Source organism: Antrostomus carolinensis, unplaced genomic scaffold (assembly GCF_000700745.2).
Source record: "Antrostomus carolinensis isolate BGI_N321 unplaced genomic scaffold, ASM70074v2 scaffold41081, whole genome shotgun sequence".
In the NCBI taxonomy this organism is placed as follows: Eukaryota; Metazoa; Chordata; class Aves; order Caprimulgiformes; family Caprimulgidae; genus Antrostomus; species Antrostomus carolinensis.
In genome coordinates, this window is record NW_010295647.1 from 1 (window position 1) to 25,987 (window position 25,987).

At 35.7% G+C, this 25,987-nt stretch overlaps 1 protein-coding gene across 1 annotated transcript; it reads right to left on the minus strand.

The window, feature by feature from the left end:
- Positions 1 to 4,216: 4,216 nt before the first annotated feature.
- LOC104517889 (mitoguardin 1) lies at positions 4,217 to 25,536 on the minus strand (the record flags this gene model as incomplete). The annotated part of the gene is made up of 7 exons (XM_010178042.2): positions 25,426 to 25,536; positions 23,450 to 23,627; positions 22,777 to 22,913; positions 22,397 to 22,523; positions 21,776 to 21,912; positions 20,846 to 20,969; positions 4,217 to 4,317 (listed from the first exon to the last, which is right to left on the minus strand). Coding segments are annotated over exons 1-7 (903 nt in total), but the record flags the coding sequence as incomplete, so codon positions are not given.
- Positions 25,537 to 25,987: the final 451 nt, after the last annotated feature.

Genomic DNA, 25,987 nt, shown 5'->3' on the forward strand with positions numbered 1-25,987 from the left:
TATTATTATTATTATTATTATTATTTTTAAAGCTTTTAGAGCACCATTCAATGACTTGTTGGCCTAGGTTTTCCTATTCATAACCATACAGCAAGGAACCACAGTTGTCCTTGGAGGGAATCAAAAGAATCTGGTTCCCACCGACCACTCTTCTCTGCCACATGGATAACTTTTCCCCAGAATGGAATCTTTTTAACTGGAGCTACATCTATTAGGATTCAGAAGACAAATAATGGGGAAAAAACAAACAAAACAAAAAACCCAACAAAAATGAAGCATGAAGTTTGAGGAATTTGTTAGAAAGGACATAGGAATGGGAGGTATTTCTCAAAGTGGAACAGAATGTTTATGTTGCCTACACCACCATCAACATTTATTGGGAGGTGGAAAGCTTCTGATGATGATCTGAATAGACAAGCTTTATTACTGGATATCGTGCTTCACTGGGCACCAGGAAATCTTTTGAGTTTGCCCAAAGTAGTAGGCAGTGGTTAGTGGCACTTGAGGTACAAGTTCTTCAAATAAGTAGTTTTACTGTTAGCAAAATGAAAGACTTCAGAGATTAATTCTTTCCTCTCTTTCTCCACGTTTTAAAACTATAAATATGAGGCACCTCCATACCTCATTAAGTTGTTAGAATAGGAAGTGCATTACAATTTGCTACCCAGGGCATGCTAGACTGCAGGACTGCTGTACTACAACTGTTTTTGAGGTAAGACAATAATTCACATGTAATTGGACAGATGACATGAACAGGATGAGAATAATAAGGCCTGAGAAGATCAGATTAGTGATTATGATCACACTTTTGAAGGCAGTCAGAATACAGGAGAGCAAGTCTCTGATTTTTGTGATGAAACAGGAGAAAAAACAAACAAAACACCTCACTTACAAATGCTATAGGAATACACCTTACTATTACTTGCCAACACTATACCCTCTGGTACTCCCTATTTCAGGAAAGGAGTAAAACACCTATCTGGAAAACAGGAAAAAGGTAACCCTACCTTTCAGTGACAGGGCTCTTTCTGAGCACCAAAATAAAATTTCAGTCACTTTGAAGGTTTTGGTGCCATATACAAATAATTACATGTATATAGAAACTGATGTTCTTTCCCTGTTATCAAAGCCTGTTCCTTCCTGCACTGTTTCAATAGATTTGAACTGAGAAAAAGGCAACCTTGATAAAGGAATTACTGATAAAAAAGCAGGCTTTATTCACTAGTGCAAAAAAAATCTCCTAAGCTTTGGAATAAATTAACATTTTGATAATGAAAGTTTATTTGATAATAGAACTACAGATTCAGTTCTAGTCAAGATATGAAAATAAGACATGATAAATGCATATGCACTAAGAGCAGAGAGACAGCATCGAAGCTCACTGTCAGGGAGAGCAGGAAAGAGCTTCTATGGGAGAGATGGAAAAGAAGACAGGAAAGAACGGGCGGAGATCTTTATCTGGCACACTCACTGCTGTATTCTTGCCAAAGGTGGTAGCTATTTTGATCACACAGTAGGTGAGATAGCAAGAATATGAAAAGGATACTAACCCTCATAAACACAAGTTGATGGCAGACAGTCTCAAATGGGGAAGAAAATACCATTATTTATCACAGCATACATAGTATCAATTACTTAATTAGGGCTAATGGTTCTGCTCACCATCCCTTCTGCAGCGCTTCTGAGAGCCTACACATGTTTAGGAATAGACATCTGTCTGGGCTTTGGGATGGTAACTGTCTGTCTGAACCATCTTTATAAGGATTCAGGCACCTGTGTATTGTAGGTGTCCAGACTGGCACAATTCTGTATGAGAAGTCATCAAGTGCATGATCCTCAGCATCCTCTTGATTATCAGCCATAGCCAAGATGAAGCTCTGGCATGCCCTACTGCTGTCCTGTAGAGCTCATCAAAAGGGCACATGATTTAAACTCTGCCAACTGTCCCAGTTTTGAACAGTTCTTTTCTTGAGAGCCATCTTCCTATGTTTTGTCCTAATATAACACAGTACAACATTCTTGTTCCCTCCTAAGTAGTATCCCTATCGCTTTCCATCAGAACATCTATCTGTGTCTTGTTTTAGGAGTCCCCGTAACTTTGCTGTTATCTCTCCTGAGGGCAGTGAACTAAATCTGACTTGACTGCATGTCAGCACTGAAACATGGAAATAGCTCCCAGTCTCTAGTCCCGCTCCTTGGGACAGGACGCAATGTAGAAGGAAGATGGGTAACTGTCAACATACAGCTTGTAGCATGATGTGACTACAAAAAATGTAACTGTAATTTCCTGGAAGGTGAAATTACTAACAATTCCAGTAAGGCAAAATCACACAGCAGTACACACACTCACATGAATTTCAGATTTTAAAACTTTGCCAAACATTTCTATCAGTACATACAGTTTATGATAGTTACTAAAATTGTAACTATAATCAGGGAGCACAGGATGAAAGAAGACTGCCTATTTGTCCAAAGCTGGAAAAGCCTCAAAGCTCTTAGCCTGAAACATTCCACTTTTTTTGCAAGTGCAAGAAAAACAAAATTAAAGTAGAAGATAAACAAGAAGAAGCTACCTGACATCATCTTGTCTAGGAAAAAAAAAAAAAAAAATCTGTTATGTCAGTTCTAATCCAGTTATGTCAAACTCCTCCTATTGGCTGAGAATTTTAATAGATACCTCAATAAAATCTGAGAAAGGAGATCAGACAGCTTGTTCTATTGGCAAAGGCTAGAACAGCTGGAAAGGAAGAGAAAGTCTTCATAACTTTGTTCTGGAAGAAAGAATTGACAGAAATGGCTTTGAAGTATAAAAATGTGAAGAATATTTTCAGGATATGTAAAGACAACTCTGTTGCCAATTTTGACCTAAACATTTCTTTAGCAAATAGAGAGACAATTTAGCTTCAGGATAGGATGGTTATTCCACTGAGGTGACACATTCTGGGGTAGTTTTGAGGGGGTTTTTTTGTTTGTTGTTTTGTTTTGTTTGGGTTTTTTTTCAGTCAAGCAAAACAAATGAGCATAATGTATTGTTCCCATCTCCACATACTTGCAAAAACACTAGGAAAGTTCATGGGGGGGGGAAAAAAAGATACAAAGTGTATAAGGTATAATGGTTTACAGCTCCTCTCAGGAGCTGATAGAATTGAACCAAGCTTGAATTGTGGACTTGTCCAAATTACAGGAAAGAGTAACCAGTTTCTATAGACACAATCATTATTAGGAATGAATGCTAGGCATACCATCACAACTTCATGTGAATCACTACATTAAAAGAATCACAGTTGAAAGTGAATTACTAAATCAAGATAATTAAGTCATGGAAAAACAAACCATACAATAGACAGTCAAAAGATGATTGCAGAGAACGTGTATGAAGTCCTCCCTCTTTTTACAGCTGTCAGAGTTTAGTAGCTTAGTTGTAGTGCATACATGATAGCACTATCTAACACAGTATGTATGTATTGAAACCAATTGCCTTTCCTGTAATTTGGAGAACAATGCTATTCAAGATCACTTCAGCTCCTGGAAGACTATAAAAGGAGATACTCCTCATTCAAATAAGTGTGTCACTGTATATAAAATTGTTTCAAATACTTAAAGGAAGCTGTAGCAGATTTCAGCTAATAGACAATGCCTTGTTATCCAAAGATTATTTCTTTATGTACCCTTTGTGTTCTTATCCAAGATGATTAGGGAAAGTTAGATAAAGTATATTATATTGTGTATGGAATGTACTAAAATAGCCAGCTGTCAATTTCTAATAATTTTTTCTCCAAAAAACCACAACTCCAAAAAAGACAAAGCCTTCTTCATAAGTCTTTATATTGTGGTAAGAGAATACGGTGGGGAAAAAAAAAACCAACAAACAATAATAGAAAAATGCAATTCATGCTGAAAGGAACTACTATAGTCTCAATTGATTGTGCTTCTTCAGTCATGAAAAGCTGATGTATTTTTGAAAAACAACTTCTTTTTAGAAGGATTTGGGGAAACATTATGCCAGTGCACAACAAAATACTAATAATAAAAAAATTGATCCCAACTTCATTACTTGAACTGCTAAGAAGCTGGATACAACTAAGAAAGGAAAGCTTATTTTTCTCCCTATAAGAGAAATACACTTTGTTTACAATAATCAGCAAAAAAAATAAGATTCCTCTGTTCACTGTTGAGATCAATGAATCTTTAAAGAACCAATCTTTAAGAGTCTTACCTCAGCTGTGGAAACGAAGGAGTCCGTTGATGCAATGCTTAACGTATCTCGAAGGCAGAAATCATCCATATTATCCTTTACAGTACTGTCTGTATTTTTATCTTTAAAATTAAAAAAATAACACCCAAACAACTGATTATTAGACTATTAGAAAATTCCATTTAAGTCTTGAAAGTGTGTTCCATGTATACTTTAATGTAGTACTCCATTTGGAAAGCACAACATTGTACTGCTATGAGAGCAAATTAATAAATTCTCTAATATATATATAACATATATGAAGTTGACCGTACTTTTCTGTCTTTAAAGTGGACTTACAAATATCATCTGCAATGAAGAGAGAAAAGAAAAAAAAAAATATTTCCCCAGGGGTTTTGCCTTTTCTTTAATAGACTTCTGAAGACCTCTCTATCTGAAGATATTACTTTGCTATATATCTAAATCCTCTGTTAAGTTTCTAACTTGGCTGGGTTATATAACAAATGCTCAGTGTTTTAGTAACCAAGAAATACTGTTCTAAATAAAAGCCATTAATAAAAAACAGGTTTCAGCTTCACTTGCATTCATTTCATTTTCTACTTCTCATGTCTTTTTTCACTGGTTGGCTCTTCAGGAGAACAAGTGAAGTTTTAAAATCTTCTCTGTATCCTTTCCCCAACAAGATTTTCCATTGAAATAACACATCTAGAAGCTTTTCCTATAGTACTAGAATTCTTAGGATCTTTAAAATAACTGCAATCATCTGCAATACAGCTTCCCTTTATATTTTTTCTCAGATTTCAACTGTTGTACACAGTACTATAGCATACATGGTTTTGTTTTTACCATACAGAAACACTTTCACAAAAGGATTGAATCCTAAGTCAGTAAGTCAGACTTTGGCTTGATGTGCCCCATACTACATTCTCAGTAGAGCACAGGCATTTATTTTGGGTTACTTTACCTTCAGACATTACACATGTGTTGCTAAAAGTCTGTTTTATTTCCAACAGTCAGCAGCAACCAGCTACTCAATGTCATCCAGATTTGTTGCTATGGCAATACTTCATAAAAAACACTATTACACAGCAAAGTGGCCAAATGCCAATACACTGGAATGGTTTACTCATCAATTGAAATGCTACAAATCCACATAACTATTATTTTGGTGGTTGTTATGGTTTTATTAATTACAGACTTGGAATGACAGCTAAAAAATTGCACATAACCATAAATATCTGTCTTAGAGAATATTCACTGAGGGAAAAAAGTATTACAAGTTTGGACAAAGATTTTACTAGATTAAGTTAGGCAGATTCCAACTTGTAATCACAACTTCACCAATATTCATATGAAAGTCTATGATTTTTTCAGATGATTCTTAATAGTTTATTCTTTTTTCTGACCTCTTAAAACCAAGAGGAAAAATACAGCAGCATCCAAGTTGGTTGAGAAACAATCACATACTGGAATTTGAAAAGCTGGAACAGAAAACCAAACTGTGGTTTGTAAAGCACTTGCTTGAGGTCCAGTAAGAGCAGGCAGGTACATGATGTTTCCTTCTTATTTCTAGCTCATAATTTGCATTAATCCCCCTCTAATATTACATTAAATGCTTTTTCTAATATCACTTTTTCACATAAGCAGTTGCTGAAACTGCGATAATACTGTTAAACATAGGGTAGTACAGAGATGTGCAGCCTGTTTGTAGATTTTTCCACAGAACCTCTCCTTTTGCCTAAGGTGTTTTCCATAAGATATTTGCAATTAAAACAAAAATTTCTGTATCTCACAGTTAGACAAGCCCTCTAGCACCTGGTTCAAGTGCAATCCAAAGAAATATTATCCTGATCATCCCAGTCTGTGGACAACATGTAACACTTGCTTTGTGAGAAACAGATATATTTATAAGTAGCAATGCAAATTACAAACTCCTGTAAGAGTAAAGCATAGACCATACTGATAAAGATCCTACTGATAGCTTTAATGAAGATGTTAAGGTAACAACTCTTATGCCCACAAAGTGCAGCTGTCAAGTAGTCTCATATATCAATTTATTCATAATCCCAGAATGTCTCCACCACCCTCACAGGGAAGTCCCAGCTATAAGACGGACTAAAGCCTCAAAGCCTTTGGATATTGTCTGATAGTTACTATGCTGTTGCTGTTCTATGTTCTACCTCAATGACAACAACATATCCCCAAACTGACACTGAAGTATTTAACACTGGGCTAAGTGATTGTTTATATATAAATCAGAATAAAGCTATCTAACTAAAATTCATTATGCATATATGTAAAAAATAATTGGTGTAAATGAAGGAACCACAGTTTCCAGCCCAGAATACCACAGAATCAGTGGTTCTTCTGTAGAGTTTGCATCCAGCCTGCTACAGATTACATGAAGCTCTAGAGTTAATAAGATTTTGAATACATGTATATTTGCTGAAGAAGTAATAACTCCAAGTTTTCTAATATAGGCCTGAAACTGTCACCTAGCCAGTATGTTTTTAGCATGTCAGTTGAATATGGAATATCTGTGTTTCACTCAAAGAAAATTCTCACTACTACCAAAAAAGGCACAAAATTTGCATGCTTTGACAAAAAAAAAAATTTAAAAGGGTTGGTAATGCTGACTGAAATAATACCTTTTGCAAGTGATATGTGCATACGAAGCACAGCCTCCCCAAAGAAAACAAAACAGCCTTGTCAACTATTTTTACTTTCTGGCCACCACCACCCTGAAGTACTCTTAGCCAAGCAGGTGCCTATCAATACCCATGCTGTGGGGAGAGTGCACTACTATGAAAACATTAGGGTGAAAATTAAGTTACAGCTGGAGTACATACCATGCAAGCACCAGGAGAACATTCTTAGACACAAGAACATGAAAAAAAGAAAGAGCCAGCAGCACAATGAGACTCCTGGAATGAACAGCTGCAAGAGGAACCCACCCACCAGCGGCTGCAACTGCTCATACAGTCATCCCTAGTTCTTATGTAGACTAATACCTTCAGGAAAGGAATACCAGCAAGTATGTGAGCTTCAAATATACTTACTTATTTGAGAAGCCAGGGAGCTATTTTGGGTCTATTTATATTTGTAAAGAGGATAAAGTAGTTTAAAACATGACACTGACAACAGTAATTGCCATCAAGACTCCTGGTTGTAGTACCTTAATTAGATCAAGAATATTTAAAAAATACTAAGAATATGGAGTATTGCTAAAGTTTGTGAAATTAATCCTAGCTTTATAGGATTTTGCAAACAACTATTTATTTGAAACTAAGCAGGATAAAAAAATCCTAAGAAACTAGAACAAAACTACTTTCACATCTATTCACAGAGTACTAATCAGGAATATTTATTTGTCTTTGCTCTGGTAGGTTTGTGTGGCAAGACAAACCACAAAACCAACCCTCTAAACTCTCAGAGCAAAATCTGACCTTAGAGATAGAACGGCACACAAATTCACTTTTTAGCATTCAATTGGGAAGCATTCACTGTCAAATAACGTTTTAAAATTCTGAAAACTGTCTGTATGTTATCTTCCCTCCAACTCTGAATGAAACATGGCATGAGAATGCAAGTGAGTTTAGCACTTACGTGCAGCAGTTAAAAAAGGAAAGCACGTACCCCCTGGCAAAGAACTCACTGAGAGTTAAGGAATTCAGTTCTGACTGCCATCCCTTAAAGCCATGGTTTCCTATTTTCCCCAGCCCTCCCACTTCACTGGAACATCAGTCCAGTAATACATCACGAGCAGGAAAGTAGGATGAGGAAGGAGAGTCTTGAAAGACTCCGAAGAGGAGAAAATTTTGCAAAGGAATCCACTTATGACAAGTCCGGGTCCCCCAAGAGCAGCAGGGTCCCAGTATTCTGCCAGGCTACCACACAGACAGTCAATGTGTTCTGTGCTAGTCAGGCCCCTTAGATGTGTGGCTTCATGCCTGGACAAAGGAATGACAATAATCAAGTTCAGAGAGCACAGAAGCATGATTTACTACATAATTCAGTTTCAAGAAAATGTGCCACAGTCTTCTAGCTGGTCACAAGCGCACGGTGGTTTGTCACCACTGCTGCTGAAGCATCCAAAAGCAGTTTCATTTCCATTTATAAACAGTCATAACTCTGAGAGTGTTGACTGAATAGTCATTAAAAAATCATCAGTCCTACCAAGTAGCTGCTAATGTATCATATCAAGTCTTACAGGATACACCTAGAAAGCAGCCAATTTTACTTTATATTGTCTTTATAAAAATAAAACAATCCCAACCTTCAGATAGCACCTTCTGATGACTAGGTCATATAGCAACAGGTTAAAAAAGGCAAGCCAAGAATGGAGCAGGGTGCCCACACAGACCATTCTGGATTTAGGAGTTATTGTTAAATTATGTGTTTACATTCACCAATAATGCAAATATCTGGGTTCAAGAAAGTGCCTACAGCTGGAGGCATCTCATCTCACTGTATATAAACATATATATAATTGTTTCCAAGTACAGCTATAATCTTCAAGGTCCACATAAAAGCCTTCCACTACAGTATTCACAAAGGTATAAAAAAGTCAATTTTCCAAGACATTGGGTGTCCAACTAATTATCATTATGCAAAACACAAGATGATGCTTGATATAAATAAGTAGAGAATGCATACAAAAACTGAAGAGTAGAACCCATTAAGTTTACATACATAGGCACTAAAATCCACCTGAAAACTGATTTGTCATCTGCAAAAGATGCAACTTGCCTGAAATAACCTTACAATCTTCAAGGGAATTTCCACATACTCTGGAAAAAACCAATAGCAATTTCCATGACGCTTTTAATAATTTGGTTATTTTCAGGCCTTCAGGATATTGAGTTTGTCCATAAAGTTCTATTATCTGCCGAGGACCACATGTCTAATGATGTGTAAAACAAAACAACATGGCTCCTGCTCTTATATTCTAAAACAGTAAAATCAAACACCTTGAATACTCTCATCTAGCAAAGGTAAAGACAGCACAAAATGCATGTGCATAAGTAATTATTTTAGTCTCTCAAGTAAATACCAAATATAGCTAAGAAAGGAATTTAAGTATAATTTCCTGTAATCCATAGACACAGGTATATTAAATAACTCAAGAGTATTAGGAAATATTATATAGCTTTTATATTCTGGAATGGTTATAAATCAAATGATTCTTTTAAGATTTAAATCTGTTTAACAACTCTTCCATAAATGTGATAACTAAATTAATATTTTCTGATAGTTGCAATTTTTTCTAAGCAACAAAAAAAAAAACAAAAACCAAAAGGCTAGAAATATAATTTTGTTATAGAGAATGTGACCTGTGAAAGGTGTCCCTGAATCATTGTGGCATGCTTTATCGAAAAAACAAAATCCCAAAATAGAAAGACCTCACCATGAGGAAAGTTGCAATTCAAATCTCAAGGAAGAGGCAAAGTAAACACATGTGGTGCTAGAGTGCTGAAATCTGAATTTTAAGAAAATAAAGCAGCATCTAATGTGTATTTTATAACCTGAACATGAGCATCATATGTGCTGACAGCTGAGAAATCAGCTTAGTAAACACAGAATAAATGTATGCATATGTTCACTTCCCTGGTTTGCTGCTCTGACTCTCTGCTTGAGCTAGACATATGATCCTGAAACAGATTGGAGATGTATATCCTGTGTAAACTACATGTCACCATTAGGTCTCTCCCTACCATACAGCTTTTCATTTATTTGAAAAATGTAAACCTTGATTATTTGTAACTGCACAAGGTTCTACATTTACACAGGGTTACAATTTTTTGCAACTTCTTTTCTTTACCTTGAAGCTAAAAATCAGTGGATCTTCCTTGGTTTTAAAGTTTAAATCCCTATTCTTTACAGAAGAATCTGACTTCTGACTGCCTTCCTGTTTTCAAGTCTAATAGCTTAGATAACAGTTTCTATACTTGTATCTGGCTTGAGAGATAAGATCTGTAAATCAAGTTTGCTCAGTTGTCTAAGCTGGATAGAGTCTGTTTAGATGGATGTGCAACACAAAGTTGTCACTGGTTGCTCTTCATAGGGGTACTCCATTTTCCTGCAGCTCAGAAAGCATCACATCTATTTTGTCCACAGCAAAGTCCAGTTTAAATTTCAGTGCTGCTTATTTTAAAACATAGGCTGTCCACTGGGGATTTATAACATGGCACTGTGAAGACTGCTAGATACATTAGTCATCAGATTTGAATGTCACTGCCTTTTCTTAGCTCTTCACATCCTAAAAACAAGAACAACCTACCACTATTTTTGCACTTTCTAGCAACAATGGAATGGTCTCTTCAACCACATTCAGTGTGACAGGACGTTAACTCATTGTGACGTAGAACAGATTCAAAATGCAAGGTCATATTTACAAGAGAAGGAAGAACAAGGTTAACTTTGAGGCTTACACATCTAGAATTAACTCCTTTAATACTTTTTCCTGCACCAGAGGCATCTGTAGGCAGGTTAGGTTGAAAAGTCTTCTCAACAGACTTAAGAGGAGTCTCAGAAGTAAGTGAACTTAGCCCTTTGGCCTCAGTTCTACTACACCTGTGTAAATCTACTGAAATCAATGGGTACATAAAGCAAGATGTTTACACAAGCACATTACTAGCAGTATCACTTGCTTTTTTCCAAGGCAGTTCACTGCCTCCTTCTTGGCTTTCCCACCATGCACCTCTTGATAGCAGAGCAGATAGTAGCACACTCAGTGATGAAAAAGGACAAGAATAACCAGCAACTGTTGCTCAGCTCCTGAAGCTTGTTGCTTTATAAAGTTTTCTGATTTGTTGAATAAAAAAAGGAAAGAGTAAACAGCTTAGTAAGCTACCATATAGACTATTTTGCTGGACACAGCACAAGGGCATGGGACCATCCAACATGTTCCCTTCAAAGTAAGATTTTAAACACAAGATCACTGGAAAGGTTTTTCTTTAGCCAGCATATTATGCTTCAGAGATGCTGACATTTCAAAGCAAGTGAGACAGATTGACAAAAGGAACCCACATACTCATTTTTTCTTCCACGACAAGAAAAATAAGCTGTCTAGCAGCTGGTAATTCTGCTTATGTGTATGAAGAAAGTATCAGAAAAGAAAGATTGGTACATTTTTTCCCCTGGAATTAACAGAGAGATAGAAAGACAGAACCAACTATCTAATTGGTGATCCTCAGTGAAACATCAAAAGATGCTAATATATATATTTGATTTGGACTAACATTTGGATTCTGTGTTCAGAACAGAGAGACTCTAGCATACTTAACACAGGCAAACTCTGCAGGGACAGCATAATAATTTCAGTCTTCACTTGAATGTCAGGGCAGAACTATCTTACAGAATTCTGCAGACTTGGGAAGTGAGTGAAGCTGCTCGGGAATGTGACTGGCTTTTGCAAACCCAGCTGCACACAGCATACAGCTTAAGAACCTAAATTAGCAAGACATATGCTTAACTTTAAATAATATCTTAAAAGAATATCTTAAGTGTCCTACTGATTGCAGCCTGCTTGCATTCCACTTGCCCTGAGAGTAGGAAAGAATGAGATAAGAATCCTTAAAAAGTTGCACTGAATGAAGAGTTCTTCCTCTGGACCTTTAGTTTACTAAATAACACCAGTTACCAAACTTAAATTAAAAACCAAATTAATAACACTATAAGGTTGCTAAATGCAATAGTAACAACATATTAGTATTTGAAATATGTAAGTAATGATTAGTGCAACCTGACACTGGAAGACAGTTTGACACTGATTAGCAGCTACTCAAACAGAATAGCAGTTAAAGCTATTAGCTAGTCAATATATTAGTTATCCATGGTACATTAAAGTAAAAGAAAACAAAGCTTGAATAATAAAGAATGTACATAATTTAGACTGTCTGGAAATATGTCTATGTTTACCTTTAAATACTTGCAGCATATCTGCATGTAGAACAAGGGCAGCTTTAAATAGCAGTAGAGAGAATAAAGCCTGGTGTGATCGACATGTGCTCTTGAATCAGCTACACTACAGCACTTTGCTACAAACAGGATTATTAGGTAAGGTAGGACATAGTGCACAGACCAGATATCCCACAAAGAATAAGAGAATTAACAGTCGTTTATTAAAAAAAAAAAAAAAAATAGCTTGAGTCATCTAAAGGAAAATAAACCAAATCTCAAACCCAATTAATTTTTGTAACAGTTTTAGTAATTAACTGCATAAATAAATGCATGAGAGGAAAAATTACACATAAATAATACATTTTACTCCCTCTGTTGTTATTGTTCACAGAACCTTTTGCTATAACTTTCCACAAAAATAGATTTACTCCCACATATAGATTCAAGTTTCAAACATTTCAAGCTGAAACAAAAGTTTAAGAAAACTGTAAGATCCAAAAGGGCTTTTAGGAATGAAATGCTTACACAAGCTACTTGAACTTCACAACTATAGGGTAAACAATTAAAAAGACCCCCCCCAAACTATATGCATGGTAAATAAATGTGTATTAGTATAGAGATGGGGTATGTCTAGTGCTAAATAACAAGCCCAGTAAACAGCAATCGTTGAAGACTGTGGTATGTGGATACGTTACAAGCACTTATGCCAGGCTGATGGGTCAGAGCCTTTGACTTAAACAGCAGCAAAATTTAAACATAGTAGACACACCAGTCAAGAAGAGTTGTTAGCTTTTGCATGTGTGCACGCAGACACAATGTTTTCGTTTTGAGCCCTTGAAAATAAGTTGCAGACAGAAGCTTATCTACTTTAGTCCCAATGAACTACAGAATTAATAAAGGAACTATAGTGCAGACAGTTACATTTGCTGATTTTATACAATTCTGTCAATATCCCATTTCAATATTGTGCTCAAAAGCAATCAGAAAAGCTCAAAATGCTGTTTCTGCACTTTCAAGATTAAGCTATCAAGGAATTACCTTTAAAGTCTTTCCAAACTCTACACTAACACTGTCTCTATCTCCCTCACCCTATTCTGGCTCTCCTTTCTTCATTTTGCCCAACAATGTTGCAGCCAAGCTTCTCTTAAAAATAGACTTTAATGCATGAAAAAAATGTTTTAGTAGAAGCTCTAAAACAGGAATTAGCCATATGGGCCAAAACATGTTCTTGATCATCAGTTTATATAACCTCACACTGTGATATTCCAGCCAGAAAAATAAACACTTATCCCACCCTCACTACTTGCCATCTGTCTGGTATGATTTTTCCTGCCTCTGGAACTTTTATACTCACAATTTATATAAACACATAGAAGTTAAGTGTATATACATGCTTTTTACTAAGAAAAAGAATTTGTAAACTGTAACTTGTTAAGAATATACCACAAGAACATGTGAGGGGAGAGAGGAAAAAAAAACCAAACAAACCAACTTCCTGCCTTTGGAAGGCTGTTTCTACTTACTCCATACATCACTTTTCCAAAGAGTTAAAAATGAAGGCAACTGGTTATTATATCAAGACAGTAAATACGTGTACATTTTAAAAAGGTTTTTAAAAAAATGGAGAAGTTACTGGCTAAAACTAAGCACGATAAAGGTCAAAAAAGATGCAAAAGGAACACTGCCTTTAAAGCAGTGTCAGCTGCGTACTTGCTGTTGTGGGATAAAGGATAAACACAGACAATATAGCACGTGTTAACTAGTCCTACTTGAGTACTGCTGTGGGGCCCTAACCACACAAACTGCTGTGCAAATCCTTACTGTGCTCAAACTGCTGTGCTCCTTACTCATGTAAGGAACTGGAACACTACCATTATATTTTCCCCTTTTTAGGGATTTAAAATTGGCAGGCAGAGAAGAAAGGAAAAAGAGAGGGGAAAGTAAGAAGAGATCTGGGGAAAGAAACGATTGCAGCTGCTCACATGTAAGGAGCGAGCAGAAGCAGTTGAGAAATAGCAGACAGATTTAGCAGACGGATTTTGTATTAGGAGGAGTGAGCAGGAAAGCACAGGAACAGCTAACTGAACAAAGGTTGGGAAATTAAATCAGTTAATGTGGATTGTGGTTCAAATATGAGCAGCCTTTAGAGCTAAAAGGAAGAAGAGCCTGAATTTCATTTGAAGAGAAGTTCCTGAGAGAGAGAGAGATAGCCTAAGGGAAACGAATAATCTGCTCAGAAAAATGAGTAAAGGTGATTTTTATAAACAACAGTTAAGTCCATCTGAGAGAAGCAAGTCTTAAATGGACAAGGCAAGACACAGGAACATGGCAGGACTCAAGAAGTGAGAGAGACATGGGCTTCGACAGGAATTTTGTTGTGGACAGAAAGAAGACAGGTTTCAGGGATGCCATTTAAGGAAAAGCATCAAGGTGTATAAATAGCCTGCAGGGCTGGATCTAAGAGCAAAGCTGTTGGGTAAATGGTAACAAGGGTCCTCAAAAAAAACAGAAACAGAGTTTCCTTCTGATCTTATTGGAAGCATTTTTGGAAATTTCTATCCATGTCACTCCCCAGCTAACATACAATAAGTGACCTTGAGTTCTCCAGTGCTAGTTCAGTGTATGGTAAAATAAATTACCTTGAGCCACTGCTGAAAAGCCTTCAGCTAATCTGTTTTATCACGCAATGAGATGGCACCTAAACTTCAGCTTTTAAGATAAACACAAACATGCACTCCAGGTTAATAAACACCAACATAAAGACAAAGACTATCAAATACTAATATTTTTCAGTACCAGTAGCTTCACTGCAGGTCCATGCAAAGCTCTTTTGTGTTTTCAGAATAGTATTCCCAAAATGAAGGGTATCACTGAGAAAACCAAGTGTTACAATCTTTTCATAGACAAAACATCTGCAGAAATATTCTTATTTACAGTTTTAACTTGAACTTCTAACTACCAATCTTACTCCAACATTCTGTGCTTAGGTGCTTCCTGGTAAAGAATTTTGCTGAAGGTGATTTAGAAAGGAAGCATTATTAATATTGCACAAATATGTCTTTAAAGGAAAGTCTTCAATATTATTGACAGCCAAAAACACACTATTCAAATCAAACATCTGCCCTTTGAGTATCTATTGTGAGTCAGAAATAAGGAGTTGCAGCAATAAGTTCCAACAGAAGAGACCTCACAGCAAAACGCAGTCAGCTTCAGCAGTTACTGAACTTCCACAAACTGCAATAGCTAAATTATGTTCAAAATATGCTTCTTTGAAAAAAAAAAAAAAAAAAAAAGATTGGGTAAACTTTTCTGGGCTTTTCCTCAGACTGAGTAATATTGTTTTCTTTCCCTTATAAGAGCATTTCTTGGGATGAATAGATTCCCACCCTTAAAAAAGAAAAAGGTATTGTTTTGGTTTGTTTCAATTTCAATGCTGATTCAGCCACGAGAAAAAGGTTTTGTACTTCTCAAAGAAATGAAGAAATCATTTAATGTAAATTTATCTTCAAGGATTACAAAGCAAGCAAAATTTTTCAAGCTATCATAAAAAGTTACACTACTTTGAAATTACTTTATAGTGTGTACTACTAGAGTACACCTAAGTGAATTATTACAAATTGCTCACCTTCTCATAGGAGCCTCAGAATTAGAAACATTTTTTGTGCATAGCCAAATAAAACACAATACTCCTAAACTAAGATTTTTCCATTAACATTTCAGAGGCAGGAAGGAAAAATACAAGCCCTAGATATTCTTCAATGGACAGTAAAACATTATTAGAAGTCTCTGTTAATAAAATATAAAAAAATGAGCTTTCAACAGCTTCACTGATTATGCAAAGATTTTTTTTGTTTTAAGAGCAGCTGGGGAAAACGTTTCTAATATGTAAATATGTTCTCAAAAGTGTTTTGCCACTAGGTTAAAGGCTGTGCTCATTCTCTCCAAAATGCCAGGCATATCTTTGAGTGTGAGAAGAAAATTAAAAAAAGAAACAGGCATACATTCCAACAAAACCATCCAACAACATAGACCTTTCTGAGAGAACTATTACTGTAGTAGCTCAAACAATTAATTTGTTTTAAATTGTATAATTAATACAAAATAAGAAGTAAATATTTTTAAAATTAAAAAGAAGTAATCAGTGCATAGGTTTTAATATTATTATCAAAAAGTTGAAAGGCCAGCGTACACAAGTCACCATTAGTTTGAGTGCCAGCATTCCCTTTACAGTAGAAATTGAAATAATAACATGAAGTATTAGGAATTCAGTACCGACAATAGGCCCTACAATTTGAGAATTTTCCCCTCTGACCTGCAATTCTGCTTGTAAGTAAAGCTATTGTTTCTGTCCTAACTCTTTGCATTCCTCCCAAGTTAGCTCGACTAACATTTCAGTCTGCTAGAAAAGATCTAAAAACAAAAGAAAGAAAAAAAAACCCCAACTTTCTTCAAGGACAGACTACAGAAACTATTGGAGGTTTTTAAGCCTGTACCTCCTCACATTCACAACTCAGAAATAGCAAGATGAATATTTTGTTTCACAGTTTTCTGCCAATTTGCTCCTTTCTGATTCAGTGCAGCTTTTGCCTGCCTCAGGAAAGCCTGTTTCTAGACTTCCTGTGTTGTTTCACAGCCCTAAGAGGATCAGCGTAACAACAACAGCAATTTAGCACTGTAAATTTGTTTTAATTTCATGTCCAGAAATATTTCTGTTATAGAAATCCTATTTTAGCTTGCTGGTTTATATGATAATTCTGAAAGTCCAGTGGAGAATGCAATAACAATGAAGATAATGGCATTCCATTTTTTCACCTATTTAAAATACAAGTCTTTTCCAGGGCTGTATGGGTTCTTCATAACTCACAAGAGTTGAAAATTATTCGCAATTATTTTTATTATTACTATTAATAGAATTCTACCCACAAGGAGAAAAGGTATTTATTTATACCTTTATCTTCTGCATTGCTAGCAGTTGAATATTTAGAAATATCTAGAAGATAAAAATATAATTTACATATAACTAGGAAAAAAAAGCATTTGGAGGTGCTAATTTATACAAGAATCAAACAAAAGGCAATTAGACTCCAGCATGCAACCACTTCAAGGGATGATTGCCTGCTCTAACAAGTCATCTTTTACCTGTCACAGCAGACAGAAGAGAAGCACTTCAGGCCACACCATGACAGACAGTGGTTGCAGTGACAAACTGTCGTATTCCAACAGGGCCTCAGGTAACTCATTCCTGACTCTCCCATGTAGCAGGTTACCATAATCTCCTCCAGAAGGCTGTTGCTCAAAGCTGGCTGGCAAATGGTTTATCACACCAACCAACTTCAACTAGCAAGTTGGATCACAAAAGAAAAAGCAAGTCTGTGGTATGATCAACCACTGGCAGCACTAAGATCTTAATTTGATTAGGCAGAGGGATGATGACCTGGGAAGAGTAACATTTAAAGGTTTCAGGAAGGACCAACATCTGTGACTAGAAGACAGTTGAGGGGGGAGAGAGTTGTTTCAAGAGCCCCACAAGTTTGACAGAAGATTTTACAAAGAAAGTTGAAAAACAGAAATCGATGGAAATTTTTACCTTTGTAAGTTTCCTTCCTGACCAAATCTGGAGCCCATTATAACCCAGGGTTTCTGAATAAGAAATGCCAGTCAGACATTTATGTAGCAAGTCTCTTGATAACATTTGATAGCACTTGTCCAACTGTCAGAGCCCTGTCTCCAGCTGTAGCTAATCCGAAGGGCTTCAGATGGAGAAAACAGCAGAAAAATCCACAAACTGTAACTAACCATGATGTGTATCAGAGAAAAAACAAAGCAAAACATTTTCTGATTACTGTTGTGGGTCAACAGTTGAGAATCTGAAGCATAAGATCTGGTTATAAGCATTCTATGACAAACTGCAAGTGTTATGAACCTACTAATGACAACAAAAGCTTTCTTGTTCACTCCAAGGCCCACAAAAGAAGAAAAAAATAGCAGTAGTAAGAGGAAACGCTTAAATAATAGAAAGACCACAGTAGCATTTATGCCCAAGTCTATCCCTTCCTCTCAAAGAGAAATAAAAACATCTCTCAAGACAGCATTAAAAAAACCCCAAACTGTCTAAAACACTGAAATACCCACAACATGCTTCAGAGGCAACTTACTTCAGAACTTAACTTGCTTCACTTGAACAACCAGAAACTTTTTCTACTTACGACTTTGACCAAGTCTACAAATCCCTCAGCACCACATACCTTTTCTATGTGTAAGTAGCTATTCAGAACAACTAAGTCACCTCTCAGGATGTTCTTCAATAAGGAGCTGCACATACTCAACTTAAACCACATATTACTTTGTTTTTCCAAAGCATGGATCATTTTTATGCCTTATTTTGAGCTGTCTAGTATTTCCATATCTTCTGAAATATGAACAACAGAACTGGACACAGTATTCTAAAACCATACAAAAACCAGATCATGTCTCTGCCTCTATGCTGATGCTGTCCTTTTCACATAGCCAAAGATTAGCAATGGTCTTTTTTCTACCCCACTGTGCCAAGAACTTACAACGACTGTGATGCATAATTTTCTTAATGCATTCCAAGAGTGTTTCTTTATTATTTTCCTTTTAAAATCTCTCATCTATGTGTACAGTCCATACTTGCCTGGATTCAAATGTAATTTGTCCGATTGTAATTGTTTAAACAGATCATTTGGATCAGTATTACTAACTTTCCTTTTCATTAATTCAATGTTTTAATGCCCTCAATGACCATTGTTTAAAATAAATTTCCAACTCTACAAATAATTTGATTTTATCATCAACTACATAGTTGATTAAATTACAGCCTTTCACCAAACATCTTCCCTAGAAAGAAAACCTTTCCCTTAACAGTGGACAGAAGTATAAACACATGTTCATGTCAGTGAGCTAATTATTATCCACTAATGCATGCTATATCAGTCCCCCAAATTGCAGATCTCTCTAACACCTACAGTCTGAGGAGAAACTACCTACCATGAAACCAGATTACCAATTTAAAAAAAAACCCAAAACCAGGAGGGGGTGGGACAGGGAAATGAACCCACAGAAGAGCCTGTAGGATTCTCCAAAATGTGCTAGTCTGTGTCTCCCAGGAAAGTTATCCAAAAAAATGTCAGTCTGAAAAACATCCTACTTCAAACATTCATACACTACACTCAGTGTCATATCCTACAGGAAAGTAAATTATCTAAGAAATTTTGAGTGATAAAATGCTTTTATATCAAATATTGAACAAATACCCTCTGTATTAAATTTTCGAAGCACCACAGTGCTTGGAAGCAGATTATGTTCTGGTTTTGTTCTAAAACATTCTGAAAGAGTGAAGCATTCTTTAATATATTACTTGCTGTTCAAGCCACAAATTCAAGATAATGATGAAAAAGCCCCAAATCCTGAACACTACTCATTAAACCACTTCATTACTTGTCTTTTTACTCATCTGGGCCAGCACAAATAAAATTCATAATAAAATAACAGATATCGACTCAAGAGATCAGGAATTATTTCTACAAAGAACATTTGAAAGTAATTCAATTCTCAGAACATTCTTGGTAAACAAGAATCCAGTTACCACAGCTAAGAAAATAAAATATCAATTTAAAATACTTCCAGGGTAACAAAGCAAAAGAGTAACTAAATACATTGAACATCACACTAAGTCCTTTGAATACTATTTTATTAATTTTGCCTAAAGATGGAAATTACAAATAAACTTATAATAATGAATATACAATGCAACTTTATTTAGGGCTTATGGTTTCAGACACCAAAATTAAACATTCAAATGCTTTTCTGCTTTAAGAATTACATTAATAGTTGTACAAAGGTATGTCAGAAAGTCAGCCCTGACCTAAATTTAATTCCCACTTTACTCAGAGCTGTATTTAGTAATTGTAGGATAACATGATGGCTAAGAGATGAGAGTACTGCCACCTCGTGCCAGGCAAGCTCAAGCCTAACAAAAAAAGACGACTGACTAAAAGTAATCCCAGAACATGTTCTGCCTTTAAATTCTGACAGTTATTTGAGATCAGATCCTTGATCTTGAATTACGAAAAAGCACAATAGTACCAGTCTTTAAGAATGTCTTAAGCCAATTCTTTAAATAAAAATAATCAAACGATCTGTACTTAATCAACATGTCTGGCAGCAACTACCCATTATATTTGCCATTTTAACATCCTGGTTTTAGTCACTCATAACTGTGATAAATTTCAGTCACCAAGGATAAGAGTTTTGGTAATGGCTCTGTTTTAGACTAAGTCTTTCTGGTTTGGTTTTGTTTTTTTGTAAAATACTATGACAGACTGAAAAAAAATAAATAAAAAAAAGTACGTGCATACATCAAATGACAGTTCAAAAGACATGAAACTTCTTTTGAAACACTCTAATACACCCCTACTATGAAAGGGTCATATACTCTTACTGCAAAATATTTAAATACCTGAGTCAACCTAAACTTTAGAAAGTTGAGAAGCATTATGAAAATTCTCAAGTATACTGACAAATGACAAGGAAAAAAATTTCCTCGGTCCATTCTTGTCTAAAATGCATGCACCATGTCAAATATCACATAATAATGTAAAGAACCTAATTTTTTTCCTGTTTATTTACTGATAAATATAATTCTGCTCAGTGACTATTTCAGTGACTCCCCCCCTCATACATAAACTGTTATTACAAGCAATAAAAATGTAAAATAGGAGTACTCACCAATATCATTAGCTAGAGAAGCAGGATCAGAGGCCCCAAGGGTAGCCTCAAACTCCTCCTGAAGACGATAAGCTCTTTGAAGAAGGGATTCAAGCTTATGAATGAATTCAGCACTAATGATATCCTGCAAGAAGATAGACATTAGCAGATTTTCTATTTGTTTACATTCTGTAATATTCCTTTGTAAAATCTAAGGATATTAAGACTTCAAAGAGCAAACTGTGCCACAATAATTTCCTATAAACCACATAAGGATGCTGTCAGATGAATACTTCAACATCCAAAACAACTTCTAACTTTTCTAAACATACACATATTTTATTTAGTGTAATAAAAGTAAAATCTAAATTTAAAAATACTTTAAGATTATCTGTGACATTTACAGCACTAGAAATAACAAAAGCCATACAGGCGTATGTTTATTTCAAAATATTTTTAGCATTTAGTTCATAAGAATAAAGAACTATAAATAAGGTTAAAGCACATTATTTGTTAATATTCATAAATTCATCACTTCTCCCAAGACCTTTATCTTTGGTAAGCAGATATCCTCTCACATAGTCATAAAAGAAAGGGACGACCCGAGAGATTTTGTGCAGAGAACTAATATGCTTGGTAGCTTGATAATACCATCCAGAAGCAAACACTGATGCAACAGCAATTGCCAAAAAATAAATAAAGCTAATTACCCTCCCTGATCTTCCTTCAAATAACCAACAACAACCAAAAAAAACCCAAAAAACAAACAAAAGGAAGAAAGTTAGATATCTTTTAAATGCAATGCCACTAAATTGGACATTTGAATTCATTCTCAGTTTTGGTAATTGAATTAGAAGTTGAAAAGGTTCAGGTAAAAAAAAAAAAAACAACAAACAAACCACAATGAATTGTCAGGGTATCAAAAGTAGACTGTAGATTGAATATACTCACTTCTACACTTTCTTCTGCAATTGCATCTCCTGCTCCCAGCTTAATGGAACCACAACCTGCTTCATCTTCAACTTGCCTGTTACGGAAAGTTAGTGCCTGCTCCCATCGACGCAGTGCTTCTTCAAAAAGCTCCATACCTAGGGGAGATCAGGAATACCTCCACTCAACCAAATACACAGATGCCATATGTACTCAGATTTTAGAGTCACAGGGAACGATGTAGTTTATAAGCAGAATTATAGCAGAGATCTAAGTTTTTTAAACAATAGCAACTCTCAGTCAAAAAAATAAAAAAATCTGTCTTTTTAATAAGATGAAGAAGTTCACAATATGATTAAATCAACAATGCTTAGTGTATTTTTTCCTATATACTTTAAAAAATAATTCTAATGTTCTAATGCTTACTACTACAAATAGAGAAACAGAAAATATTTATTTTAAAAAACTAACTCTAGATCAAGTAAGATTTCATGATTTTATGGCAATGTTCTTAGACACATGCCCACGGGACACTATGAAACACCACCACGACAATACTGTGTAGGTGTCACTTTGCCACAAGACCAAAAAATTATTTACACTGATTGTTGGTAGATGCTGAATATTCTTATTGTAGCTTACCCATCAAATATAAATTTTCAGGTGTGGTCACTGGAATATTCACAAGCTTAATATCATCTTCATCTGCTTTATCCCAGGAATTAGAATTGGCACAAGCACAACTGTGACAAGAGGTGGCACTCTGAACCTTAAAAATAAACACATTTTGAATTGTTATTATGCAGAGTATCCCTAAAACTATATTCCTGCCAGAGCACATTACATCCAAATTATCTACCTAGAAACTATTTTTACGATGTAGTAAGTACAATGGCTTTCTCAGCATCTCTAGTCATCTGTGCAGCTTGCTCAGGAAAGTTGTTTCAGCTCAGTGAAACCATAGGGTGTGTATGCAATACAAGTTAACAGACACTCAAGAACCTTAAAGCACTTGTACTTACCGAGGCCAGACTCTGAACTGAACCGGAGTATTTACTGAAAAGTCCTCCATTTGCATAGATACAAGACTGAGATCCTTTTTCCTTGGCGGAGCTCAGAGAAAGAGTCAAGTTTTGCCGACTACTGGAACAACTAGAACCTAACAGATACACTGATTTTAAAGTTGCTGCAAACTCAAAACATTGTATCTTTTGTTAGCAAGATCGAGCAAGAACTGCATTTAGTCTTTCCAATAAAATTCAGTTTAGAAGCAAAGAACAATTATTCTTTTATTTACAGTTCTATATGAGGAACTACAAATTAGAGCAGTCATTATCTACAACAATAACTATGCATTTGACCATAATTATTTTCCCATCCTATAAAAATTTAAATCTGCTTTTCTCAGTATTGAGGTATGTCCACAAGAACTGCAAATCCCATTGTTAATATACTATTCATAAAAAAAGTTTTAATCCAATTTCATGATTAAAACTTCAGCTTTGAGAACAAGACCAGCTTATGTAATTTTGTTCTTAATTTGCACTTTCTACTTCAACAATTCAAACCTACTCAGCATTAAAGGCAAATACTTTGTTTTACTACTACATACTGTTATGTACACCCATCCTCTCACACCCCTTTTCTTCCTCTCCCAAGACACGAGCAAAAAAAAATGGGGGTTCCTTCACATACCTTTTTCTGACGCAGCTGCTTTCATACACTCTAATACTAGATGACTTGGTTCCCATGGTGGCACTTTCTTATTTTTCTTTCCACGTCTCCTTTTAAAATGATGGGCCAGAAAAATAACAGATACCGCACTCACTGCTGTTACCGTGAAAAGCTTCTTTAACCCCGGGGAAAGCTTTATCTGAAAATAAGAGAGTGTGACTTCATTGGAAATATTTGGTCCTTAATTCCCACCTTTCCCCCTACCCTCCTTTTGGTGTGTTCAGCCTAGGCTATAGCTTGTCTGAGGGAGATAAGAGATGCTGTTCTCACATAGCCTGAGAAACAACCAACTCTGATTAAGGACATAGGCTAACTGCTTCTCAAAATTTGTGATGGCCAGTAGGTGAGAGATTTTACAAAGGGGCCAGTGGGACCAAGTGAGTGGCTGCACCGAGACATATATTGCAGCACCAAGAACTACAAGGTATATTGCAAATCCAGAAACTATGGGGATCTACGCATTTTAATGCCAGGATAATGCAGGGCTTCAATAAATTATCTAATAGCAAAAAAGTACTGAGAAGAAACTCACCCCTCATAACTAGACTATTTTCTTGCACTGTGAAAGAGTAGAGGATCCAAAAGCTAACGTTTGCACACTGTTTCAGTTTGGGAAAAACATACATTTAAACATATTTCTGTAAATAAATATTTGGGTTTTTGGTTATGTCTTATTTTGAACATAGATCAGTCATAGGTTTACAAATATTTAAATTAGCAAATAAGAATCACATACATAAGCAACTGGAATTAAAAGCCATTAACAAAGCTTATGAAGTTCAAATTGACACAATATGCAGGAAGAAGAGAGTTGTTTAACTGGATACTAAAGTCTGCATCCACAAAATCTTTAGGAAAACTAGAGAAACAGACTGCTGGGAAAAAAACAGACCTGAAGCCCTTGGGGCTAATATGGTGTTTCTGTTACACGTTTCCTCAGGCAAGAGAGAGCTGGTCATGCAGGGTACTTCCGCACTCTGGCAGCCCCTGGTTGCTGTGCAATTGGTTAACACTACCAGAGCTGTGTAATTTAAAGTCATTGGAAGCTTTGCTCTGCACCGAGTTTGCAACCACGTCAAACACCTCTGACTTGAGAACCCTGTGCTTAGTGGTACCATATCTTGACCGAGGCCAAAAACCTAGCACTGTACTCTGCGAGGAAAAGGAAATCCCTAAAACACAGCACAAACATGTGCTTATGAGAGACTATTACATTTAACAGAAACCAGTTAATAACCAAATAACTGAGATTGAAACTTTAGTTCTAGTGAGCTTCAAGGTTTTAAAGAACTGTAAATGGATTTAAAAAAAAAAATCTTGTCTGTGCCTCCCAGTACGGTCATAAATAAATTAACAGTAAAACGAAAACCTCTAAGGAAGGGAAAGTTAACAAGTGCACATAATGGAGTTGCACATGGTATTTAAAAAGGATACGCATACACTGCAATGTAAAAAAGAAATCAGTGATCTTGCAGTGAGAATTCTAAAGTATTGTAAATACAGAAAAAATGTGATAATTATCAGATGCAGCCAAGACTGAGATCTCATTCTAGTTTTATAGGCAATAACACTTTGAAAGGCATTTACATGCAAACATGAAAAATTATACAGCTTTTGCTTACAAGCATCTAATTAAATAAAAATAAAATACAGTCATATTAAAGACAAAGATTTTAAAAGCAGAACTTTATTAGGACCTGTTAATATCTAATTTTTAAAAAATATCATTGGCATTCCTACATATAAACAATTTATTTCTTTTAGTTATCCTTGTCAATGATTCACCACTTATTTTAGTTCAGCATTCTCAGTAAACTAAAATCAAGATATTCCTACAAATTTAATTCATATTAAACTCAGAAGAGTGAGTGCAACATTACAATTAAACCTCTAAACATATACCACAAGTGACAATGTTCTGATAATGTATATATTACCTGGTTAAGAGAATAATACCAAGAAAGGGGAAGATGAAACACCCGCAAAGCTATCGTCTTCAGAGAAAATTGTGTCTCAGTAACAGTTTCTTCTGACATGGCTCCTTCTCTCCCATAACCTCATTAAGTGGAACTATCTTGAAAACAGTCACAGATGGTCCCTGGAATACTCTGTCAAATTAAGGATACATACTAAATTATGCAACAGAAGTCCAGGATAGCTTGCTTCTACCACACTGAGTCTCTTCCCTAGCAGGTACATGATGTGTTTGATTGATGTTTCCAAGTAAAGACTTGTGCTTAATGAGAAGACAGCAAATTTGCTCGCTCAGCTTAGTCTCGTTCCTTCCAGCTGCTCTCTGCAGAGACCTGCACACGTATAACCAGGATCTACAGAGGACTCGGTCTGCTTTTATCAGCTGGCAGCTCACTTACTACATCCTCTAAATCAGCCCTCTAAGATCACTGCTGTGGGAAGAACGTATTTCCAGCTAAAAGAGGTAAAAGATTTGAGAGCAGCCAGAAAAGGTGTATCTCATTCAGAGCTTAATTTTTTTGCAGA